The sequence below is a fragment of the Osmerus eperlanus genome, chromosome 18, assembly GCF_963692335.1.
Source record: "Osmerus eperlanus chromosome 18, fOsmEpe2.1, whole genome shotgun sequence".
NCBI lineage: Eukaryota > Metazoa > Chordata > Actinopteri > Osmeriformes > Osmeridae > Osmerus > Osmerus eperlanus.
The window spans coordinates 12,257,371-12,279,460 of record NC_085035.1 but is presented as its reverse complement, the minus strand read 5'-3'; the positions used below and the strand labels follow the sequence as shown (position 1 = coordinate 12,279,460).

At 42.4% G+C, this 22,090-nt stretch overlaps 1 protein-coding gene across 1 annotated transcript in view; it reads left to right on the top strand.

Annotated features, from left to right (window-relative positions):
* Positions 1-22,090, top strand: part of LOC134038949 (NACHT, LRR and PYD domains-containing protein 12-like) — a 495,359-nt gene that overhangs the window by 4,402 nt on the left and 468,867 nt on the right. Inside the window, exons 2-10 of the mRNA XM_062484636.1 lie at positions 9,605-9,780; positions 9,904-10,020; positions 10,791-10,907; positions 12,333-12,396; positions 12,513-12,741; positions 13,041-14,853; positions 16,610-16,777; positions 18,874-19,047; positions 19,481-19,651. Of these exons, the coding sequence (XP_062340620.1) occupies positions 9,692-9,780; positions 9,904-10,020; positions 10,791-10,907; positions 12,333-12,396; positions 12,513-12,741; positions 13,041-14,853; positions 16,610-16,777; positions 18,874-19,047; positions 19,481-19,651 (2,942 nt within the window). The 5' untranslated portion in view covers positions 9,605-9,691. The remainder of the gene's footprint in view (positions 1-9,604; positions 9,781-9,903; positions 10,021-10,790; positions 10,908-12,332; positions 12,397-12,512; positions 12,742-13,040; positions 14,854-16,609; positions 16,778-18,873; positions 19,048-19,480; positions 19,652-22,090) is intronic.

Sequence of the window (22,090 nt, the reverse complement as noted above, 5' to 3'; positions counted from 1 at the left end):
CAGAGATCAGATCACACCTTTGGTAGGTGTGAAGGAAGGAGGGGGGAGTTGAGAACCCAGCTTCCCCCAATCCACATCTGACCCCAGACGGGTCCTCCCTCGAACTGTATAAAGCCCTAAGATGACCATCAATCTCGGACTCCAGCGAAACCGACCATGGCATGAACGCCATCAGGATTGGCGTTCCAAGGACGTCGTCAAGCTTCTCCTGAGATTCAACTTTATAGTGAACGCGTCACTATCTGGACGTTTCAACAGAAGAACCAAAAACGCAATTCCAAATGCGACTTCACTGAGATCCCGCAGACTCAGTCACATGACCCAGCGCAGCCGCGCTGTGACTTCAGATTCTTCAAATGGACCTTTGGCGCAAACCGCCCTCAACATCATTGATCAACCCCTGATCAAACGTAACTATGGCTAACGCTCTTTCCCCCTCGACATGGCATTGGCGTGAGCTCTGTTTATGATTTGTAAGGATGTAATCACTGACTGTACAATTTCTGCCTTTCTTTAAGTTAGACCATTTCATTCTGTTCATTGAAACCAATCTCTCATATCAAACCCATAATCCAACTTTTCATAAGATCTGTTTACCTTACTTGAATAAATTCATTGTAAAGATATTTTGACGTGCGTGTTCACTGATGTTACGATTGGCTCTACTCTTAGAACGAATTCATTCCTAAAGATGAGACTGATTATTACATATTAAACATAGGATTCCCTAATGTCCTAAACCAATATTAGGGTGGTGCCCCAGACTTTATGATAAATTAAGTATTTCTATCTTTAAACGAGCAAACCCCGCTACACCGTTAACATTAGCGAGATGAGTGAGAACAGCAAATATCGGTTCGTCAACGGCTGATCCGCATCCAAATCATGTGGTTAATTTCAATCAGGCTAAACTTATCAGGGAAATTGCACGTGCACGTCCTACTTCAAAAGGCAGGAAAGGTCGATCACCAAAACCGTGATTTTCTAACGGTATGATGGCGGAAAAGAGAAAGAGAGAGCGGTGATAGGCTATCTCGCCATCCGAGCAAACTATTATAATGAGTCTCTAGACAATAAGCATATTATCATGGCTAAGTCAAACACCGCCACCGCTGCCAGAGCAAGACAAGCAGCTTGGGAAAAAATTGCCGATAAGCTAAATGCGAAAGTTTTGGGGAAATGTATAGGCTCATCTTAAGTGCCTCATTACCCCAATCAATCAGATCACATTTCTTTAATTGTGCCTGCTGGTATAGGCTTAATGGAAATTAATAATCGAATGAGATCTTGCTAGCGAAAATAATGATCTCAACTCTTTCAGAATAAGTAGGCTAGATAAAAACAAGGCCAAAGAGTATCTAATTGATACGAATTCATAGACAATTATGAGGATATATGTAGGCTACTGCGCTTATATCATGTACTATATATGTGTATATGCATGTAGGCATATGTGTAAATCCCTCTTTGATGTCATTGACTGGGACACGGCCAGGGAATATGATGAATTGATTCATCAGCTGGTTAAGCGCCAAGTACACTTTTCTTACAGCAACGCATGCTGCGGCTTTGCCAATGTTTTCTGCATCGCCTATACTGTATAAAAATGTAGCCTATAGCCTACCTGACGCAAAAAACCTCAAGTCTATGCAGTCTGAAGCACAGTTAAAGTTTCAAGTAGTAGCTTTATTTTCAATTTCTTCACATGTCAAGACATAAAAAGGAATCGATATGACGTTTCCCACTCTCCCACAGTGAAACATATAAAAAGCACAGGCACAACAGATAAGACAAGACATTTCGTAAAACATAGCGTTACATATTCACATACAGCAGCATAAGCTCATAATAAAGCATAAAGCTTGCTGCGGCGTGTGATATTTGCAATGTACGGCCCGAGAAGGTCTTTCAAATAAATGAGTCCATGTCGGCTGAATCGATATCGCTCAAACAAGAAATAAAGGATCCGTGTGAAATAAAGGATCTTGGCAATCGCGAAGAACTGTATTGGTATGGAAAGCTAATCGAACTAAAATATAGCTCCTTGGTCAACTGGGTCTCTCAAAAAGGGAGCTGCCATGTTATTTTCTGGGGGTGTGGCAAGCTTATCCAGCTACACTTACGTTAGCCTGCTCTGGAGCAGGTTAGTGCTAATTGATATGTTACTATGGTGATTTATCGAAAGTTGCTTCCACGAACCAAAAAGAGGGGCGTTTTTGATCTTAGCCTGAAAATTAGCTCGCTAAACCGCTTAGCGAGCTACGACGAATACCCCCATGGACGACGCGGAACCTTTGAGGGTAAGTAGAGACGTTTGGCTTTGTAAACAACACCAAAGTGGTGACTGGACAAAGACGTTGACTAAACTTGTTGTTGTGACTCAATCTTGAAATGGTTTACATATCTACAAGCACAAGAATCGTAGCTTTCCAAAGATGTATAACATGTGTAGTAGTCAAAAAAATTAATTTATTAACATTTAGTGCGTAGTAACTGGGGGAGGAGGGGGCAGTGTTTCGGGACGAATTAATATATGCACCTTCTTGCCACAGTAAATTCCTTGTCTGTGTGAAATATCATGGCGAATAAAACCCATTCTGATTCTGATGAAGGCCCCACCATGGTTTTTCGCCCGTTGACTGTGTCAGATGTTAGGGAAGCTCGTTCCCACCTCTCCGATGTCACTACCTCGGCTGGGTGTCCCCCTGCCCCCTCCTCTCTCATGCTACTGTAAGGCTGGGTGTCACCCTGCCCCCTCCTCTCTCATGCTACTGTAAGGCTGGGTGTCACCCTGCCCCCTCCTCTCATATGCTACTGTAAGGCTGGGTGTCCCCCTGCCCCCTCCTCTCTCATGCTACTGTAAGGCTGGGTGTCACCCTGCCCCCTCCTCTCTCATGCTACTGTAAGGCTGGGTGTCACCCTGCCCCCACCTCTCATATGCTAACATCTGGAGTTGCTTGACAGAGTCTCTGCTTGATGGGTCTCACACCTCATTGTGTAACTTACTGTCACATTGCTAAGTCATATGTTGATAAGTAAGGGTCAATATGTGGTCTGATTGGTTGATCTTGTGTATAAAGGGAATTTTGAAGCATTGTTCTGTGGATTCTTCATCTCCTGAGACCTTCTCCTCAGCTCTGGATTGTCCTTCTCCTTCCTCACCTCTTTGTTTCTCTCTCTGAATTAAAATACCCATGGTAGAGCAAATTTAAAGCCTTCATTTTGTAACATGTTTGCCTTTAATTTATTTCATTGATTTGCAATGATATTAAATATCGGTTTCATTTTAACCTTACTTTGACCATTCTTGCTCTGATTCAACCCAGAGTCAAATAACTGTAACTAGAGAGGGTACAATTTCTGGGGAAATTGTAGGGTGTGCTTGCTTGCGTCGGTTGCACAGGGGTCCTTTTTTAATGACATTTTTACAACTGATATTTCTGTATTTTATATAAAAATGCATACTTATTATTTATAAAGATTACATAAATTTAAAAGCATTTTTTTTGCTGCTCATTTACAACTGAAAATACGAGTGAAGTCTAGAATGAAATAGATGTCTTCTCATTTCCCCTGCAAGAGGCAGCCTCATCGTTGAATCAAAACGAAATAAAATTGGCAGACCGGTGTAAAAATTTACCTAATCTCTATTACTTAAAGGTCATTTTAAGTGTTTCCCTTCTCGTGATATTTTCATGCATTTAGCCTACTCATTGCATTCATTCATTAATAAAGAACCCCCTTTGAAGATTATTCTACGACGTTACCGGCAGTAGAAGATGGAATCGCGATTCAAACATTACCATCTGCTAACTGAAAATATGCCCCCCAAAACGTAAATAAGCTTGACATTTATTTAGTGGAAAATCGCTCATTCATAAAAAGCTCGCTGGTAGCGATCATTGTAAGTAACAACGCAAAATGCGATATAGCCCTGTGTGGAGAAGCTGCCCTGGTAAATTGTACTACTACGGTACAGTACTAGACTACTGCTGTGTTCGTCTTGGTAGCGATTGCGTTGGTTGAATTGGATTTAACGTTCCGTTGTACGGTTTAGGCTGAAAATAATTATTTTCATGAACAGATTGACAAAGTTTAGGCTGTGGCAATGAAGTTCAGGTTAGTAGTTAGATAGACTTTTGATATAAGTAAGGGGAGTGCCGAACATGTTCTGTCGCCGTTTGACTTCCTAAACAGCTGTGTAGCTTGTAGTGTCTCGCATAGCTTGTAGTGTCTCGCGTAGGCTGCAGCGTTGCAGTGAGCTACACTGGATTGAAACCACAGGTAATGATAATTTCACCCACTAATCGTTTACTTGTAATCTAATGTCAGAATAAATCCTACAACGAAAATGTATATGTGAGGAATGTTTATTTTAACGATTGAAAACAGATACATCATAGACCACTGTAGTATGTGTTGCCCGGGCAACACAGGCTAATGTCATGATGCTAATACTTCAGTGAAATAGTAAACTACTGTTTCCGAAAGTAGATGTACTTCCTTAATAATATCAACTTATATTGTACATTATGCATCACAATTGTGTGTCATATCACAAAGTAAAATGAGTAAATTGTTATCACCCTGGCCTCTTTGCTTGTGTCGTTTCTGCAGCTGCCTTGCAGTAAACCTATAGTTAGCCTAGCTATCCCCCAAGTTAACAGATGCGAAACAAATGTTCTGCCAAAGGTAGTTACGCGTGTTTTCGTGACGTTAGTGACGTAGTGACGTTAGTAACGTCAGTGACTGTGGCTAGCAAATTAGCCACCGATAGCTTCACTTTTCGCCACAAAAACTTAACTTGAGCCTAAACCATGCAACGGAACGTAAATCCCAATAGGAGCAACTCAATCGCTACCAAGACGAAACTTTTGACACCTAGGTTGTCTATGTAGGCCAAATATTGACTGAGTTGTAGGGGGGCAAAAAATAAATAAATAAAAAATAATAACTAGAGAGGGTACAATTTCTGGGGAAATTGTAGGGTGTGCTTCCTTGCGTCAGTTGCAGGTGGGTCCGTCCTAAGTTTTTCCCTTCTAGTGATATTTTCAAGCATTTAGCCTACTCATATTGCATATTTCATTAAGAACACCCTTTGAAACAGCTGCGAACCCCCTTTGAAACAAGCTACTGTAACAACGTTGTCACTGGCAGTATGGAATCGCGATTCAAACAGTCCTGTACCGTCTGCTTACTGAAAATATGCCCCCCAAAACGTAAATAAGTTTGACATTAATGTAGGGGGAAATGGCTAATTCAAAATAGGTTTGCTAGAGGCAAGCTAGCTGCTGTTGCTCCACAGTTCACTGATTGTTTGAAAGCGCCGGAAATGAGAAAGTTTCTTTTGACATAAAGTTTAGCTGTGGCATTGAAGACAGTACTACACACTGCCAGTGGGCGAGCCGAGTCTGACTGAGGCTAACGTCAAAACAAGCCGCGGTGTCACTCAAATTCCAAGTTTTACACAAATCACAAAAATATGCTGACCCGCTGGCTATCTTCGCAATCGCCATATCTTTAAAACACTGCCCTCCTTCTGATTTTTGATGTAGAATTGACCCTGGTACGAAATTAAGAAAATACTCATCAGAGATCGACAACAGCTGACGCAATCGTCAACGGAGGCTGACGGGGCTCTCATGTAGCAAACCAATCAAAGTTTTTACAGCAACCTACATTAAAATCTCACCATCTGGCTGTCTTCACAATAGTCATATCGTCATAACATTGCCCTCCTTCTGTTTTTTGGTGTAGAATTGACCGAACTATAAAATTACGAAAATACTAAACTACTATGACGCTTGCATGGCTGCCGCCTAGGCAGTCTCACGGGCGACCCGCACTCGCTCAAATTACAAAGACTTTCACAACCTAAATAAAAAATCCGAGATTGCAGTTTCACTCGAAATTGCTTTCTCAACAAAACCCAATGGTTGGTAATTTTGGGGGTTGGCATTTTTCACTCATAATCCAAGCTCCAATTTGCGTGCTAGAACGTCTCTATCACGTTGTATCCATGCGTCGTTGCTAAAGTGTGCTGACGTAGTGAAGTAGGCTAGCACTAGTACCCTTCGTCGACAGAAGACACTTTTTGCCACAAAAACGTTGTAACCTCCTAAACTGTGCAACGGAGTGTAAATAAAAATACAAGCAACTCAATCGCTACCAAGACGAAACTTTTGACACCTAGGTTGTCTATGTAGTCCAAATATTGACTGAGTTTTAGGGGGGCAAAAATGGGTGTGCTCTCGCCGAAGGCTTGAGCACACCCAATAATAATATATATGTGAGAGAACAAAGGTTGTGCCCTTGCCGAAGGCAAAGCACACCCAATTATATTGGTATTGGCAGTTTTTGGTCAATGTTTAAACACTGTTCAGTTCCCCATCTTCTGTCCAACAGGGGATTTCGTTTTGGTTGTTTGGCCAATATTAACCCCGTACACTACTTGACATGCTGTGCATCTATCAGATCTTCCCCTCAGTTACTGATCTGCTGTGGTGGATCAAGAGTTGGGATACTTTGTCTCCACAAAGTCTCTCTCACTGGCTCCACAATGCTCTCAGTATCATGGATGAGGGATGTCCTGTGTCACCTGGCATTGTGGTGGAAATTCGGACGATACTGTGTGACTATACTATAATACACACTACACACACACCTGCCTCTCTATCTCCCTTTGTCTCCATCTCTCTGCATAATACACACCACACACACCTGCCTCTCTATCTCTCTTTGTCTCTCCATCTCTGTAAGGATGAGATCTCTCAGCAGGCAGGCTGGAAAGAGTCACGACAATTATAAAAAGGGTTGACTCGGTTTTATTAGCTCAACATAGGATCATGCCACCAATCCACAACAGAGTGGCTAGCATGAGTGAGAAAACATGTCTCTCATAAGTCCTTTATATATGGTTGGACTGTACAAATATAGTTACCACCACAACATCTCCTTAAACGGTACACATTCCACAACTTGATGCACAGAAGAAACTACACACAGGTGATGCAGTCATCAATCATTGCTTGTACTATTCTCTGCATCTTGCACTTAACCTAAGTTGACCAGAGCACATTCCTTGATCTATATGTGTCTTGTCCAAGGCTTGCTCCGTGACCTCTTGACCACAGCAAGAGACAACCTCACACATGTATAGAAAATCTGCGTATCAATCTCTCTGCATAATACACACCACACACACCTGCCTCTCTATCTCCCTCTGTCTCTGTCCATTACTCTCTCCATCTCTCTGCATAATGGGTACAGTGTACCAGGACACCAGCCTTCAGTAACCCGTCAATAGTTTCCTTATTACTTAACTTTCCCTGTGGGGACATGGAGTACTGGTTCTTCCTAGGTCCTGTCTTGCCTTCTCATAAGATAATCTGCAGTGTTGTGCACATTCATACCTCTCATGAACTTGTTCAAAGTTCAGTTCATACAAGTAAAAATGAATAGTTCACGTTCATAGTTCACCATTTAAATTCTGAACTAGTTCATAGTTCAGTTCATTTCATAGTTTTAAGGTGTGTGTTTACCATGTGTAAAAATCCTGCAAAAAATAATAAGGTGCATCAGATGTAGTCGCTGAGTCTGCGTCTCTGCTTTCATTTATATGAGACCGAGAGCTGTTGTCTTGGAATACGTTGTTTGGTCTACGTGTGTGCGATGAATCATGGGTAACGTAGAGCGAAGTTGAGTTAGTTGGTTTGGGTTAGGCTACATAGCGAAAATGTTACGGGCACTGAGCAACGACATGGTGCAAGCATTCGATTTAGACAGCGTCTCTCCTCAGGAGAAGGAAAACATTCCGTAAAGTTTTAGCTAGACCTCAAATAATATGAACGCGTTCTTTTGAACTCGTTCATGCACAACACTGATAATCGGTATAGGTCCTGCTGATTTAATCAGACCAACAACATTTCCTGTCTGCCACAAGGTATCAGAACCCCAGAGAGGGTTTGGTCAAGTTCAGGGGTCACCAGGGAACACACAGAGGTCTGGAGCTTGTCTGGGTTCAGTGGTTACAACATGGCTTTCTGCTGTTATTTCAACATTCCTCTCAAAAAGTCTCTCGGTTGTGCTAGTTTCCACTGTTGGTTAAAGGGAGCTAGATGTGATGGTGCAGACATCTGTCTGACCATGGGCCCCCAAGTCTTGTTGTTCAAAGGGAGTGTTTACCCAGGGTGTCATCCATCAAAGTACTCATTCCATTCAATGCCCCACTCAAAATCTGTGGAGTCAGGGTCATACTTCATGGTACAGTGAAAGTCTTTTAGGTGCAGCATTCCAGGCATTTAATCCTGGTTATAATCCTGTCTCATGTGTCTGCAACAGTCCAACAACCAGTTTTGTGGATTCCAGGAAAGTCCACAGTGATCCCAGTGTTTCCACACAGGATTGTCTTTTTGACTGGGAGGAACATATAAGGGCTGCTTCAGTTCTTAGTTGCCCCTCAGCTGGACACAAAACTAAGACCCATACTGTCAGCAACCAAACCCCAATATATCACCCTGAGAACCTCCCCTCTCTCTCCCTCTGCCCCTCCATGGGCCTGTCCTTCCTCCTTGTGGGTATGGGGCCTGTCCCTGATAGTGTGCTGGTGCTACAGCACATGGACCCTACTAGGCTGGGGTGCTGGTGGTAGACCACATGGACCCTACTAGGCTGGGGTGCTGGTGCTACAGCACATGGACCCTACTAGGCTGGGGTGCTGGTGGTAGACCACATGGACCCTACTAGGCTGGGGTGCTGGTGGTAGAGCACATGGACCCTACTAGGCTGGGGTGCTGGTGGTAGACCACATGGACCCTACTAGGCTGGGGTGCTGGTGCTACACATAAGAGGAAGTGAGGTAGTGCTCAGTACAGCTGATGGTGCAGTATGATGGAGTGGAGCTTGTTGTAAGAGGAAGTGAGGTAGTGCTCAGTACTGCTGATGGTGCAGTATGATGGAGTGGAGCTTGTTGTAAGAGGAAGTGAGGTAGCGCTCAGTACAGCTGATGGTGCAGTATGATGGAGTGGAGCTTCTTGTAAGAGGAAGTGAGGTAGCGCTCAGTACAGCTGATGGTGCAGTATGATGGAGTGGAGCTTGTTGTAAGAGGAAGTGAGGTAGCGCTCAGTACAGCTGATGGTGCAGTATGATGGAGTGGAGCTTCTTGTAAGAGGAAGTGAGGTAGTGCTCAGTACAGCTGATGGTGCAGTATGATGGAGTGGAGCTTGTTGTAAGAGGAAGTGAGGTAGTGCTCAGTACAGCTGATGGAGCAGTATGATGGAGTGGAGCTTGTTGTAAGAGGAAGTGAGGTAGCGCTCAGTACAGCTGATGGTGCAGTATGATGGAGTGGAGCTTGTTGTAAGAGGAAGTGAGGTAGTGCTCAGTACAGCTGATGGTGCAGTATGATGGAGTGGAGCTTGTTGTCTTCTCTGTTGTCTTCTGTTGTCTTATGTCAGTATGAGGTAAATGACTGAGGTACTGAATACATTTTAACTGAGTTGTTTACATCATAGTGGTGTGTTCTTAATGAGGGTATAAAGTTAGTTTTCCTTCCTCTCTTGAGGTAATAGTCTTATAGGGTTGGATTCTAACTGTTGTTTGTTTACAGGTCTACAGGTCTGGCTTCAAAATCCTAATCTGACCCTGAGGAGAGAAGTTCTGACTTTGAGAGAGAGGAGGGGGCACTGCCTCTAAAATGAGTCTCTCTGGGGAGAGAGAGGAAGGGGGCACTGCCTCTAAAATGAGTCTCTCTGGGGAACATGACATGGACACCAAAGCTAAGAGGTAAGATGAGAATCCATACCTGTTCATGACTGTTTTCCATCTCAGAGCTCAGCAGTGATATTTTGACATCATCATTAGTCAGAATAAATGAGAGACTGAAGGTCTGTCTCTGTTGTGTTGAAGCCCAATCCAGGAGAGACCAGCCTCACCTGTACCCAGCTGTGTGTCCATGAAGAGTGACAGGTCTATGATTGAACCTATCAATTTCAAAGCTGGAGGAGGACCTTCTAATGAGGAAGGGTAGGTACTGACCTCTGCTGGTGTTCAATGTTATGTGATGAAGGTGACATGTTGTGAAGAAGCCGTCTGTACTGGGACTCAATATTCCTATATTATAATATATTTGTCTGATAGTTTATATGTGATTATAGTGATAGTGTTTAAATGTACTTGGGCCCACATGAATCAATGCAACATTACTTATTCCTGTCAGAGCACAACCTGCCAGCCTCAATCCCTACTGTTTATTGTCTTTACTGTCTAATTGTTAAGTGTATACAGTTGGTCAGGCCAGACCCATTAATTGCAAACACCTGTTTGTTGGTAATACTGAACAGTTAAAATGTTTGGAAATAATCCATGAAAGGGGACATGTTGCTCACTGGTAAAGACATTTTTTTAAGTGACGTAGTAGTATTTATAATCTAAAAGTCCAATTTAGACCTTTGCTTTATAATGTAAAATCTCTACTAAAACACAGGGTTAGAGATGCTGACTGTAGATACTAAAGTATCCCTCATCACATCCCTACTAAAACACAGGGTTAGAGCTGCTCACTGTCAGCCTGGCTGACATACAGACCATGTGGTAAAGGTTCACAGTGAGAGATACAGAGTAACAAAAGGTCTGGAAACCTGCCTGTCTGACTCATTTATGTTGACCAGCAACATTCAAGCCTGGATCTGACAATTCTTATGAATTATTTTAGCAACACATATTGTTGTAATTAATCTGTGGGCTCTACTTTAGTGATTTATGTTTGTAAAACACTTTGTTGTGTTTGTTGACAGGATCAGACAGCAGAGACCAGCCTCACCTGTACCCAGCTGTGTGTCCATGAAGAGTGACAGGTCTATGGCTCCACCTATCGTGTTCAGTGATGGAGGAGGACCTTCTAATGAGGAAGGGTATGTACTGACCTCTGCTGGTGTTCAATGTTATGTGATGAAGGTGACATGATGTGAAGAAGCCGTCTGTGTATTGTGTATACAGGTAGGTAGGCCACACACATTCATTGACAACACACAATAAATAATTTGTTTAAAGTATAAAGTCATCATTAGATTCAGGATCATCATGTGACATTTCTACTAAACAAAGTCAGAACTCATAGCCTGGCTGATGTTCAGACCATGAGGTAGAGCTACACAGTGAGAGGGAGCTGTTATTTAATATGATATCATTAACATGTGGTGTTGGTCTTCTCTTTATGTATCTATGGTTTAACCTCAAGACCACCATCAGACACATCAAACCCTTTGACCTCCTTGTTGTGTTTGATCAGTGAGAGACAGGACCACAATCTACCAGTCCACTGTGTTGCTTTAATGTTGAACTTTACCTGACATTAACAGAGAGACTCAACCACATTTACATTTAGTCATTTAGCAGACGCTCTTATCCAGAGCGACTTACAGTAAGTACAGGGACATTCCCCCGAGGCAAGCAGGGTGAAGTGCCTTGCCCAAGGACACAACGTCAGTTGGCATGACCGGAAATCGAACTGGCAACGTTCGGATTACTAGCCCGACTCCCTCGCCGCTCAGCCACCTGACTCCACAACACACAACCCAACAACACAACCATAACAAACTACCCTGAAACAAATGCAATTATGCAAGCCATACCATACTACCATTAGGTCATTCCATGTTGGTGCAGAAAAATTATTTAATTCAGTAGAGACTAGAGCGAACTCCAGGATAAGCCTGTGAGTTACTTCTCCACCTTAAAAGACTTAATAATTTTGTTATAATAGCTTTACATACAAATAAGAGAGATCAGTGCAGCTCTAGTGAAGGTTTGACAACAACAACCTCCCTACACACACACACACACACACACACAAACACACACACACACAGACAGCATGAGAGTCAGTGTCCAGCCCTGCAGGTACCAGGCCTGGTATGAGCACAGACCGGGCAGGACTCAGCCCACTTAGACTGGTTGAGACCAGAAGGTCTTAAACTCCTGGGTGGAGGAGTGCTGCAGTGTCTAAAGCAGGCTGCTAGCAAACATGCAGCCCTGTGTGAGGTGGACCCTGATGTCATTCTTCAGTGTCTGGTTGAAACACAACACACTTGTTTACCTGGGGGTGACAGTGCTCCTATCTTTGATGAATGTATTAAAGGAATAGTGCCTTGTAGTGGTATAGAAGATGGTTTACTTGGTAGTGATGGTATCACTCTTATACAGTGTGTCTGTGTGTATGCATGAGTGGATACAGTTCAGTTTACCACTCATGCTTATGTATGATACACTCTTTAGTAGATGATCAGCCCTTGTACATGTGGTTCATGTGGTTAAGTAATGTCATCTCTTGTCCTCAGAGATCAACAGGAGAAGTCTGAGTCAGACCAGAGTCACCATGAGGACTTGTCCTCCATATTCACAGTGAGTATTGTGTTAATCTAAAGTACAAACTTTAGATGAACATATTCATTTTAATCATATTGTTCTACTGTGTATAGAGTTCCTGGTTCGTCTGATATCTTCCCTCTCTGTTTCAGGTGCTTGAGGAGACGGTCATCAGGTTTGTGAAGAAAGAGCTGAAGAGGATGAAGAGGATTCTGAGTTCAGATTTCCCAGAAGGCTTAAAGAGTCAGAAGGAGGACCAGGAAGTGGTGGACCCTGAATATCAGAAGCAGGAGAGCAGTGCCAGAAAGGGAGCTCTGAAGATCACACTGCACGTCCTGAGGAACATGAACCACAATGAGCTGGCTGACACTCTGGAGAAAAGTAAGAGACTCCATATTTAGTCTTAGTTGACCGATTAATAATACATGATGAAGGTTAGATATACAAAGAAAGTTATGAGACTCAGAGTAGCCCAATGTTGTGTAGATCTTCCTATGACTTTGTACTATGTGTGAGTATACTAAGCTGTTTCATTATTGTGTACCTGATAAATGATCATAGATTTAAAAAAATATGTTTTGAATTGAATGTAGAGGAAACATTCTCAGTTCATAATCTGTGAATAATCAAAACTACGTTTAACAAAAACACACACTTAACATGTGTTGTTTTTTGTTTAGATGAGCGTGCTGAGATTTGTCAACAGAAACTCAAATCTGAACTAAAGAAGAAGTTTGAAACTGTGTTCGAGGGCATAGCCAAACAAGGAAATCCAACTCTTCTCAATAAGATCTACACAGATCTCTACATCACAGAGGGTGAGAGTGGAGAGATCAATAATGAACATGAGGCGAGACAGATTGAGACAGCATCCAGGAAATCAGCAAGAACAGAAACAGCCATCACATGCAACAACATCTTTAAACCCTCAGCTGGACGAGATACACATATCAGAATTGTTCTGACAAAAGGAGTTGCTGGCATCGGAAAAACTGTCTCTGTGCAGAAGTTCATCACGGACTGGGCTGAGGGACTAGCCAATCAGGAAATCCAATTCATCTTTCCTCTGCCATTTCGAGAGCTAAATGTGTTGGATGGAGAAGAGTTCAGTCTGATGGAACTTGTCCATCACTTCTTCTCAGAAACCAGAGAATCAGGAATCTCCAACTACGACAAGTACAACGTTCTGTTTGTCTTTGACGGTCTGGATGAGTGTCGACTGCCCTTAGCCTTCAAAAAGAACAAGAGCTGGTGTGATGTCACAGAGTCCACCTCAGTGGATGTGCTGCTGACCAACCTGATCAGAGGAAAGCTGCTTCCCTCTGCTCTCATCTGGATCACCACTCGACCTGCAGCAGCCAATCAGATCCCTTCTGAGTGTGTTGACCTGGTGACAGAGGTACGAGGGTTCAATGACCCACAGAAGGATGAGTACATCATGAAGAGATGCAGTGATGAGATCCTGGCCAGGAGAATCATCTCACACATCAAGACATCAAGGATCCTCTACATTATGTGCCACATACCAGTCTTCTCTTGGATTACTGTTACAGTCCTTGAACACATGCTGAGAACAGAGAAGAAAGAGAAGATGCCTAAGACCCTGACTGAGATGTACACAACCTTCCTGGTGTTACAGAACAAACAGAGGAAAGTGAAGTATGCTGGGAAAACTGAGACAGATCCACACTGGGATGAAGAGAGCATTAAGAGCATTCTGTCACTGGGAAAACTGGCCTTCCACCAGTTGGACAAAGGCAACCTGATCTTCTATGAGAAAGACCTGACAGAGTGTGGCATTGATGTCCGTGATGCCTCAGTGCACTCAGGAGTGTTCACACAGATCTTCAGACAGGATGGTAAAGTCTTCCAGGAGAAGGTGTTCTGCTTTGTCCATCTGAGCTTTCAGGAGTTTCTGGGTGCTGTGTTTGTGTTTCTCTCATTCATCAACAACAAGCAGAATCTGATGTCTGAGACTCCATCAGCTTCCAGTTCCAACAAACTTTTGGCTCTTTTCAAAGAGAAACCAGAAGTCCGATTCTACAAGAGTGCTGTGGACAAGGCCTTGCAGAGTAAGAATGGACAGCTGGACCTTTTCCTCCGCTTCCTCCTGGGCCTCTCAATGGAGTCCAACCAGACTCACTTACGAGGCCTACTGAGTCAGAAAAGTAACAAGACGGAGAGCCATGAGGAAACAGTCAAGTACATCAAGGAGAAGATCAGAGAGGATCCCTCTGCAGAGAGATGCATGAATCTGTTCCACTGCCTGAATGAACTGAATGACCATTCTCTGGTGGAGGAGATCCAACACTACCTGAGCTCAGGAAGTCTCTCCAGTGAGAAGAAGCTCTCATCTACACAGTGGTCAGCTCTAGTCTTTCTGTTGCTGACTTCAGAAGAGAAGATGGACGTGTTTGACCTGAAGATATACTCCAGATCAGAGGAAGGTCTTCTGAGGCTGCTGCCAGTGGTCAAAGACTCCAAAACTGCTCTGTATGTATAAGCCATTTGAATAATTGGGTGTGCTTTGCCTTCGGCAAGGGCACAACCTTTGTTCTCTCACATATATATTATTATTATTATTATTATTATTCTTTTTGCCCCCCTAAAACTCAGTCAATATTTGGCCTACATAGACAACGTAGGTGTCAAAAGTTTCGTCTTGGTAGCGATTGAGTTGCTTCTATTGGGATTTACGTTCCGTTGCATGGTTTAGGCTCAAGTTAAGTTTGTGTGGCGAAAAGTGAAGCTAACGGTGGCTAATTTGCTAGCCACAGTCACTGACGTTACTAACGTCACTACGTTACTAACGTCACGAAAACACGCGTGACTACCTGTAGCAGAACATTCGTTTCACATCTGTTAACTTGGGGGATAGCTAGGCTAACTATAGGTTTACTGCAAGGCAGCTGCAGAAACGCCACAAGCAAAGAGGCCAGGGTGATAACTATTTACTCATTTTACTTTGTGATGTGAAACACAATTGTGAAATGTAATGTACAATATTAGCTGATATTATTAATTTCACTGAAGTATTAGCATCATGACATTAGCCTGTGTTGCCCGGTCAACACATACTACAGTGGTCTATGATGTATCTGTTTTCAATCGTTAAAATAAACATTCCTCACATATACATTTTTGTTGTAGGATTTCTTCTGACAATAGTAAACGATTTGTTGGTGAAATTACCATTATCCGTGGTTTCAAACCAGTGTAGCTCACTGCAACGCTGTAGCTTACGCGAGACACACTACAAAACCATCTACAGTACACAACTGTTTAGGAAGTCAAACGGCGACAGAACATGTTCGGCACTCCCCTTACTTAAATCAAAAGTCTATCTAACTACTAACCTGAACTTCATTGCCACAGCCTAAACGTTGTCAATCTGTTCATGAAAATAATTAATTTCAGCCTAAACCGTACAACGGAACGTTAAATCCAATTCAACCAACGCAATCGCTACCAAGACGAACACAGCAGTAGTCTAGTACTGTACCGTAGTAGTACAATTTACCGGGGCAGCTTCTCCACACAGGGCTATATCGCATTTTGCGTTGTTACTGACAATGATTGCTACCAGTGAGCTTTTTATGAATGAGCGATTTTCCACTAAATAAATGTCAAGCTTATTTACGTTTTGGGGGGCATATTTTCAGTTAGCAGATGGTAATGTTTGAATCGCGATTCCATCTTCTACTGCCGGGTAACGTCGTAGAATAATCTTCAAAGGGGGTTCTTTATTAATGAATGAATGCAATGAGTAGGCTAAATGCCTGAAAATATCATGAGAAGGGAAAAACTTAAAATGACGTTTAAGTCATAGAGATTAGGTCAATTTCTACACCGGTCTGCCAAATGTATTCGTTTTGATTCAACAATGAGGCTGCCTCTTGCAGGGGAAATGAGAAGACATCTATTTCATTCTACACTTCACTCGTATTTTCAGTTGTAAATGAGCAGCAAAAAAAAATGCTTTTAAATCTATGTAATATTTATAAATAATAAGTATGCATTTTTATATAAAATATACAGAAATATCAGTTGTAAAAATGTCATTAAAAAACAGACCCCTGTGCAACCGACGCAAGCAAGCACACCCTACAATTTCCCCAGAAATTGTACCCTCTCTAGTTTAAATAACAATACGACTTAGCACATATTGTGATGTACATTTGATTGTTGTATGATTCTATCACACAAACTATGACTCTGATGATGTCTTACATTCTCCTTATGTTATTAGGCTGAATGACTGTAACCTCTCAGCACGGTGCTGTGAAGCGCTGGCCTCAGCTCTCCCCTCCTCAGATCTGACAGAGCTGGACTTGAGTAACAACAACCTGGGGGATTCAGGCATGAAGCTGCTCTCTGCTGGACTGAGGAATCCACTCTGCAAGCTGGAGACACTGAGGTCTGTATTCCTGTTCAATCACACACCACACACTGATCGTAAGTTTGTGGTCTATTAAAGGTACAAGGGATCCGGCCAAAGAATAGTCAGGGCAGTCAAGAGTCATTCAGGTACAGGGCAGCAGGCAGGCTCAGAGTCAGGCCAGGCAGGAAGTCTGTGTGATTGAAACATTAAGTCTGTTCCAGAGGAGAGAAGCTCTTTATGAGAACACCTTGTCCCCCTGTTGGTTTCAGGTGGTTTCAGTAACTCACCACAACACCCATGGGAAATGATTAGACTGATATTCTTTATTTCTACCTCTAGAAGACAGCAGTGTTTGTAATCCATATCATGATTACCTTCTACAGGCTGTCAGGCTGTCACATCACAGAGGAAGGCTGTGCTTCTCTGAGCTCAGCTCTGAATTCAACCTCCTTCCTGAGACAACTGGAGCTAAGTAACAATGATCTGAAAGATGCCGGCATTAAGCAGCTCTCTGTTGGACTGGGGAATCCACTCTGCAAACTGGAGACACTGAGGTCTGTTTTATGTTCTACATGAGACATTAGTAAAGATATAATAGAACAATGTATTTGTATGGTGTCAAGAGAGGAACGTATTAAGGGATTTTCTGACATTATTTCTACCTCTAAAAGGTAGTAGTGTTTGTAGTACTTATCATGATATCCTTCTACAGGCTGTCAGGCTGTCACATCAAAGAAGAAGGCTGTGCTTCTCTGGCCTCAGCACTGAAGTCAAATCCCGTCCTGAGAGAACTGCACTTGAGTAAATGTGACCTACAGATTTTAGACATGAAGGTGTTCTCTTCTCTACAGGAAAATCCACTCTGCAAACTGGAGAGTCTGAGGTCTGTAATCATCATTTAATAGTTTCAATCACACACCACATCGTATATGCACTCGTTATTCAGCAAATATGGTTGTTTATTAAGTTAAAAGGTGTAAACTTTATGCAGGAAAGAGATACAATCACTAGTCTTCCATGATGAGGGTTGTATTTATGAAACGTGCAGCACTATATATCAAAGCACTCCAAAGCATTTTCTTTAACAAATGTTTTTCATTGAGTATTATTAAAAAAAAAATAATACATATACAGAAGACCTGTATAGTGAACACTAAAATATGCTTCCCAGAGTGAGCATACAAGGTTAAATAATTTAATATGTACAAGTATAAATAATGACAAGTAGGTAGTTAAAAACAAAAGTAATCGTGAAATGAAGGGGAAAGGGAGAGACGGCAGGGAGGTTAACAGGTGAACACAAGTTTGAAAAGGTGGGTTGTGAAGTCCTCTATGAATAATGGCAGGGCTGCTGGAATTTGGTTTGGGAAGGTGGACCCGTCACCTACGGTCTTCTTCAGACAACCGCCTGGTGGTCCCACCGCTCAAGACCGCCCGGTCCCAACACAAACTCTTCTCCTGTCTGGCCCCCCAGTGGTGGAATCAACTCCCCACTTCCATCAGAGACACTGACTGTCTCTCCACCTTCAAGAAAAGGCTCAAGACGCACTTGTTCCGGGAGTACAACGGTACTTAGGAATGGTTCGCTTGACCCGATGTTAGTTTCCTCAAGGATCACAATGACTCTTGCTTAGAGACTTGTTGCTCTTGTGGTTAGTAGTAACTGACTTAAATTTTTGTACTCGCTGTGATATATTGTTTTATTATTGTTGCTTGCTTTTTTTCCACAGGTACACTTGCACTTATAGCAGCTCATGTTGTTTAATTGTAACTTGTTTAACTACACGCTCTTATGGTTCTTCCCTTTGGCACTTATTTTGGTTGTTCACAATGTGTGCTTCATGTTTTGGCTACTCGCAATGTTTTGTGGCTATCTCGTTGTTATGATCAGTGACCTATGCACTTTGTAAAGCTCTCTCTTGGAAGTCGCTTTGGATAAAAGCGTCTGCTAAATGAATAAATGTAAATGTAAATGTAAGGTGTGGCAACTGAAAAGGCCCTGTCAGGTCCGGAGCTTGGTCCCGGGGTTGAGTGTGGTTGTGGTGGAGGAGGAAGTCGGAGAGGTAGGGAGGGGCCATGTTGTTTGGGCAGAAAAAGTGTTTGTAATCTTTCTTGTCATGATCCTTCTACAGGCTGTCAGACTGTCAGATCACAGAAGAAGGCTGTGCTTCTCTGGGTTCAGCTCTGAAGTCAAACCCCTCCCTTCTGAGAGATCTGAATCTAAGCAACAGTGACATGACGGATTCAGGCATGAAGCTGCTCTCTGCTGGACTGGGGAATCCACTCTGCAAACTGGAGACACTGAGGTCTGTTTTATGTTCTACAAGAGACGATAGTAAAGATATAATAGAACAATGTATTTGTATGGTGTTTGAGAGGAAAATAATAAGGGATTTTCTGACATTCTTGATTTCTACCTCTAAAAGGTAGTAGTGTTTGTTACATGTTACATTTAGTCATTTAGCAGACGCTCTTATCCAGAGCGACTTACAGTAAGTACAGGGACATTCCCCCCGAGGCAAGTAGGGTGATGTGCCTTGCCCAAGGACACAACGTCATTTGGCACGGCCGGGAATCGAACTGGCAACCTTCAGATTACGAGCCTGATTCCCTAACCGCTCAGCCAACTGACTCCCCTAGTGTTTGAGAGGAAAATAATAAGGGATTTTCTGACATTCTTGATTTCTACCTCTAAAAGGTAGTAGTGTTTGTAGTACTTATCATGATATCCTTCTACAGGCTGTCAGGCTGTCACATCAAAGAAGAAGGCTGTGCTTCTCTGGCCTCAGCACTGAAGTCAAATCCCGTCCTGAGAGAACTGCACCTGAGTAAATGTGACCTACAGATTTTAGACATGAAGGTGCTCTTTTCTCTACAGGAAAATCCACTCTGCAAACTGGAGAGTCTGAGGTCTGTAATCATCATCTAATAGTTTCAATCACACACCACATCGTATATGCACTCGTTATTCAGCAAATATGGTTGTTTATTAAGTTAAAAGGTGTAAACTTTATGCAGGAAAGAGATACAATCACTAGTCTTCCATGATGAGGGTTGTATTTATGAAACGTGCAGCACTATATATCAAAGCACTCCAAAGCATTTTCTTTAACAAATGTTTTTCATTGAGTATTAATAAAATATATATGTATATATATACATACACAGAAGACTTGTATAGTGAACACTAAAATATGCTTCACAGAGTGAGCATTGTGGTGGAACATTCTGACGGTGCTGTGTGGTTTGAATAGTCAAGATGGCGGTTCAATACAATTTATTTAGTTTGCACAAAATATAAGTTTACAGAGTCCTCTGGACCCGTCATAACGAAGGACACGTATAAGCTACAGGTCGTTTGGAAGACTGGTCCAGAACATCACACACACACTGCCCTATATAAACTTATAACATATGGTCATTCGGTTTGCTCAATCAATCAATGTAGCTGTCTCAGTGATTGGCTGACTCCATTTAGTAACAGTTTGAAACAATATAACTCATGCCAGGTGTCCCAAAGTTCTTTGATGTCACATCTCTCTCTCCTCATTTAGAGAATGAGGAGATAGTAAAGATAACCTCAAACAAGGATTAATGAAACACAAACAAGGATTAATGAAACACAAACAGGACACAGGACACAATCTCTATTCAAAAGGTCAGATTAGCTGCTTCAATAGCCCCTTACTGTATGACTATAGAGGACAGAAGGCCATATAAGATGCTTAATCCTCCAGGGTAAACCTTACTGTATGACTATAGAGGACAGAAGGCCATATAAGATGCTTCATCCTCCAGGGTAAACCTTACTGTATGACTATAGAGGACAGAAGGCCATATAAGATGATTCATCCTCCAGGGTAAACCTTACTGTATGACTATAGAGGACAGAAGGCCATATAAGATGCTTCATCCTCCAGGGTAAACCTTAATGTATGACTATAGAGGACAGAAGGCCATATAAGATGCTTCATCCTCCAGGGTAAACCTTACTGTATGACTATAGAGGACAGAAGGCCATATAAGATGCTTAATCCTCCAGGGTAAACCTTACTGTATGACTATAGAGGACAGAAGGCCATATAGATGCTTCATCCTCCAGGGTAAACCTTACTGTATGACTATAGAGGACAGAAGGCCATATAAGATGATTCATCCTCCAGGGTAAACCTTACTGTATGACTATAGAGGACAGAAGGCCATATAAGATGCTTCATCCTCCAGGGTAAACCTTAATGTATGACTATAGAGGACAGAAGGCCATATAAGATGCTTCATCCTCCAGGGTAAACCTTACTGTATGACTATAGAGGACAGAAGGCCATATAAGATGCTTCATCCTCCAGGGTAAACCTTACTGTATGACTATAGAGGACAGAAGGCCATATAAGATGCTTCATCCTCCAGGGTAAACCTTACTGTATGACTATAGAGGACAGAAGGCCATATACGATGCTTCATCCTCCAGGGTAAACCTTACTGTATGACTATAGAGGACAGAAGGCCATATAAGATGCTTCATCCTCCAGGGTAAACCTTACTGTATGACTATAGAGGACAGAAGGCCATATAAGATGCTTCATCCTCCAGGGTAAACCTTACTGTATGACTACAGAGGACAGAAGGCCATATAAGATGATTCATCCTCCAGGGTAAACCTTACTGTATGACTATAGAGGACAGAAGGCCATATAAGATGCTTCATCCTCCAGGGTAAACCTTAATGTATGACTATAGAGGACAGAAGGCCATATAAGATGCTTCATCCTCTAGGGTAAACCTTACTGTATGACTATAGAGGACAGAAGGCCATATAAGATGCTTCATCCTCCAGGGTAAACCTTACTGTATGACTATAGAGGACAGAAGGCCATATAAGATGCTTCATCCTCCAGGGTAAACCTTACTGTATGACTATAGAGGACAGAAGGCCATATAAGATGCTTCATCCTCCAGGGTAAACCTTACTGTATGACTATAGAGGACAGAAAGCCATATAAGATGCTTCATCCTCCAGGGTAAACCTTACTGTATGACTATAGAGGACAGAAGGCCATATAAGATGCTTCATCCTCCAGGGTAAACCTTACTGTATGACTATAGAGGACAGAAGGCCATATAAAATGCTTCATCCTCCAGGGTAAACCTTACTGTATGACTATAGAGGACAGAAGGCCATATAAGATGCTTCATCCTCCAGGGTAAACCGTCCCACAGAGCCGTCAGCACCTCGCATTCCATTGAACTCAACTTAATTATCTCGACTTCCTTTCTCTTACCAATGAACATAGAAGCTCATATTAAAACCTTATTTAAGACACATTCATTTTACACACATAAGCCACAAAT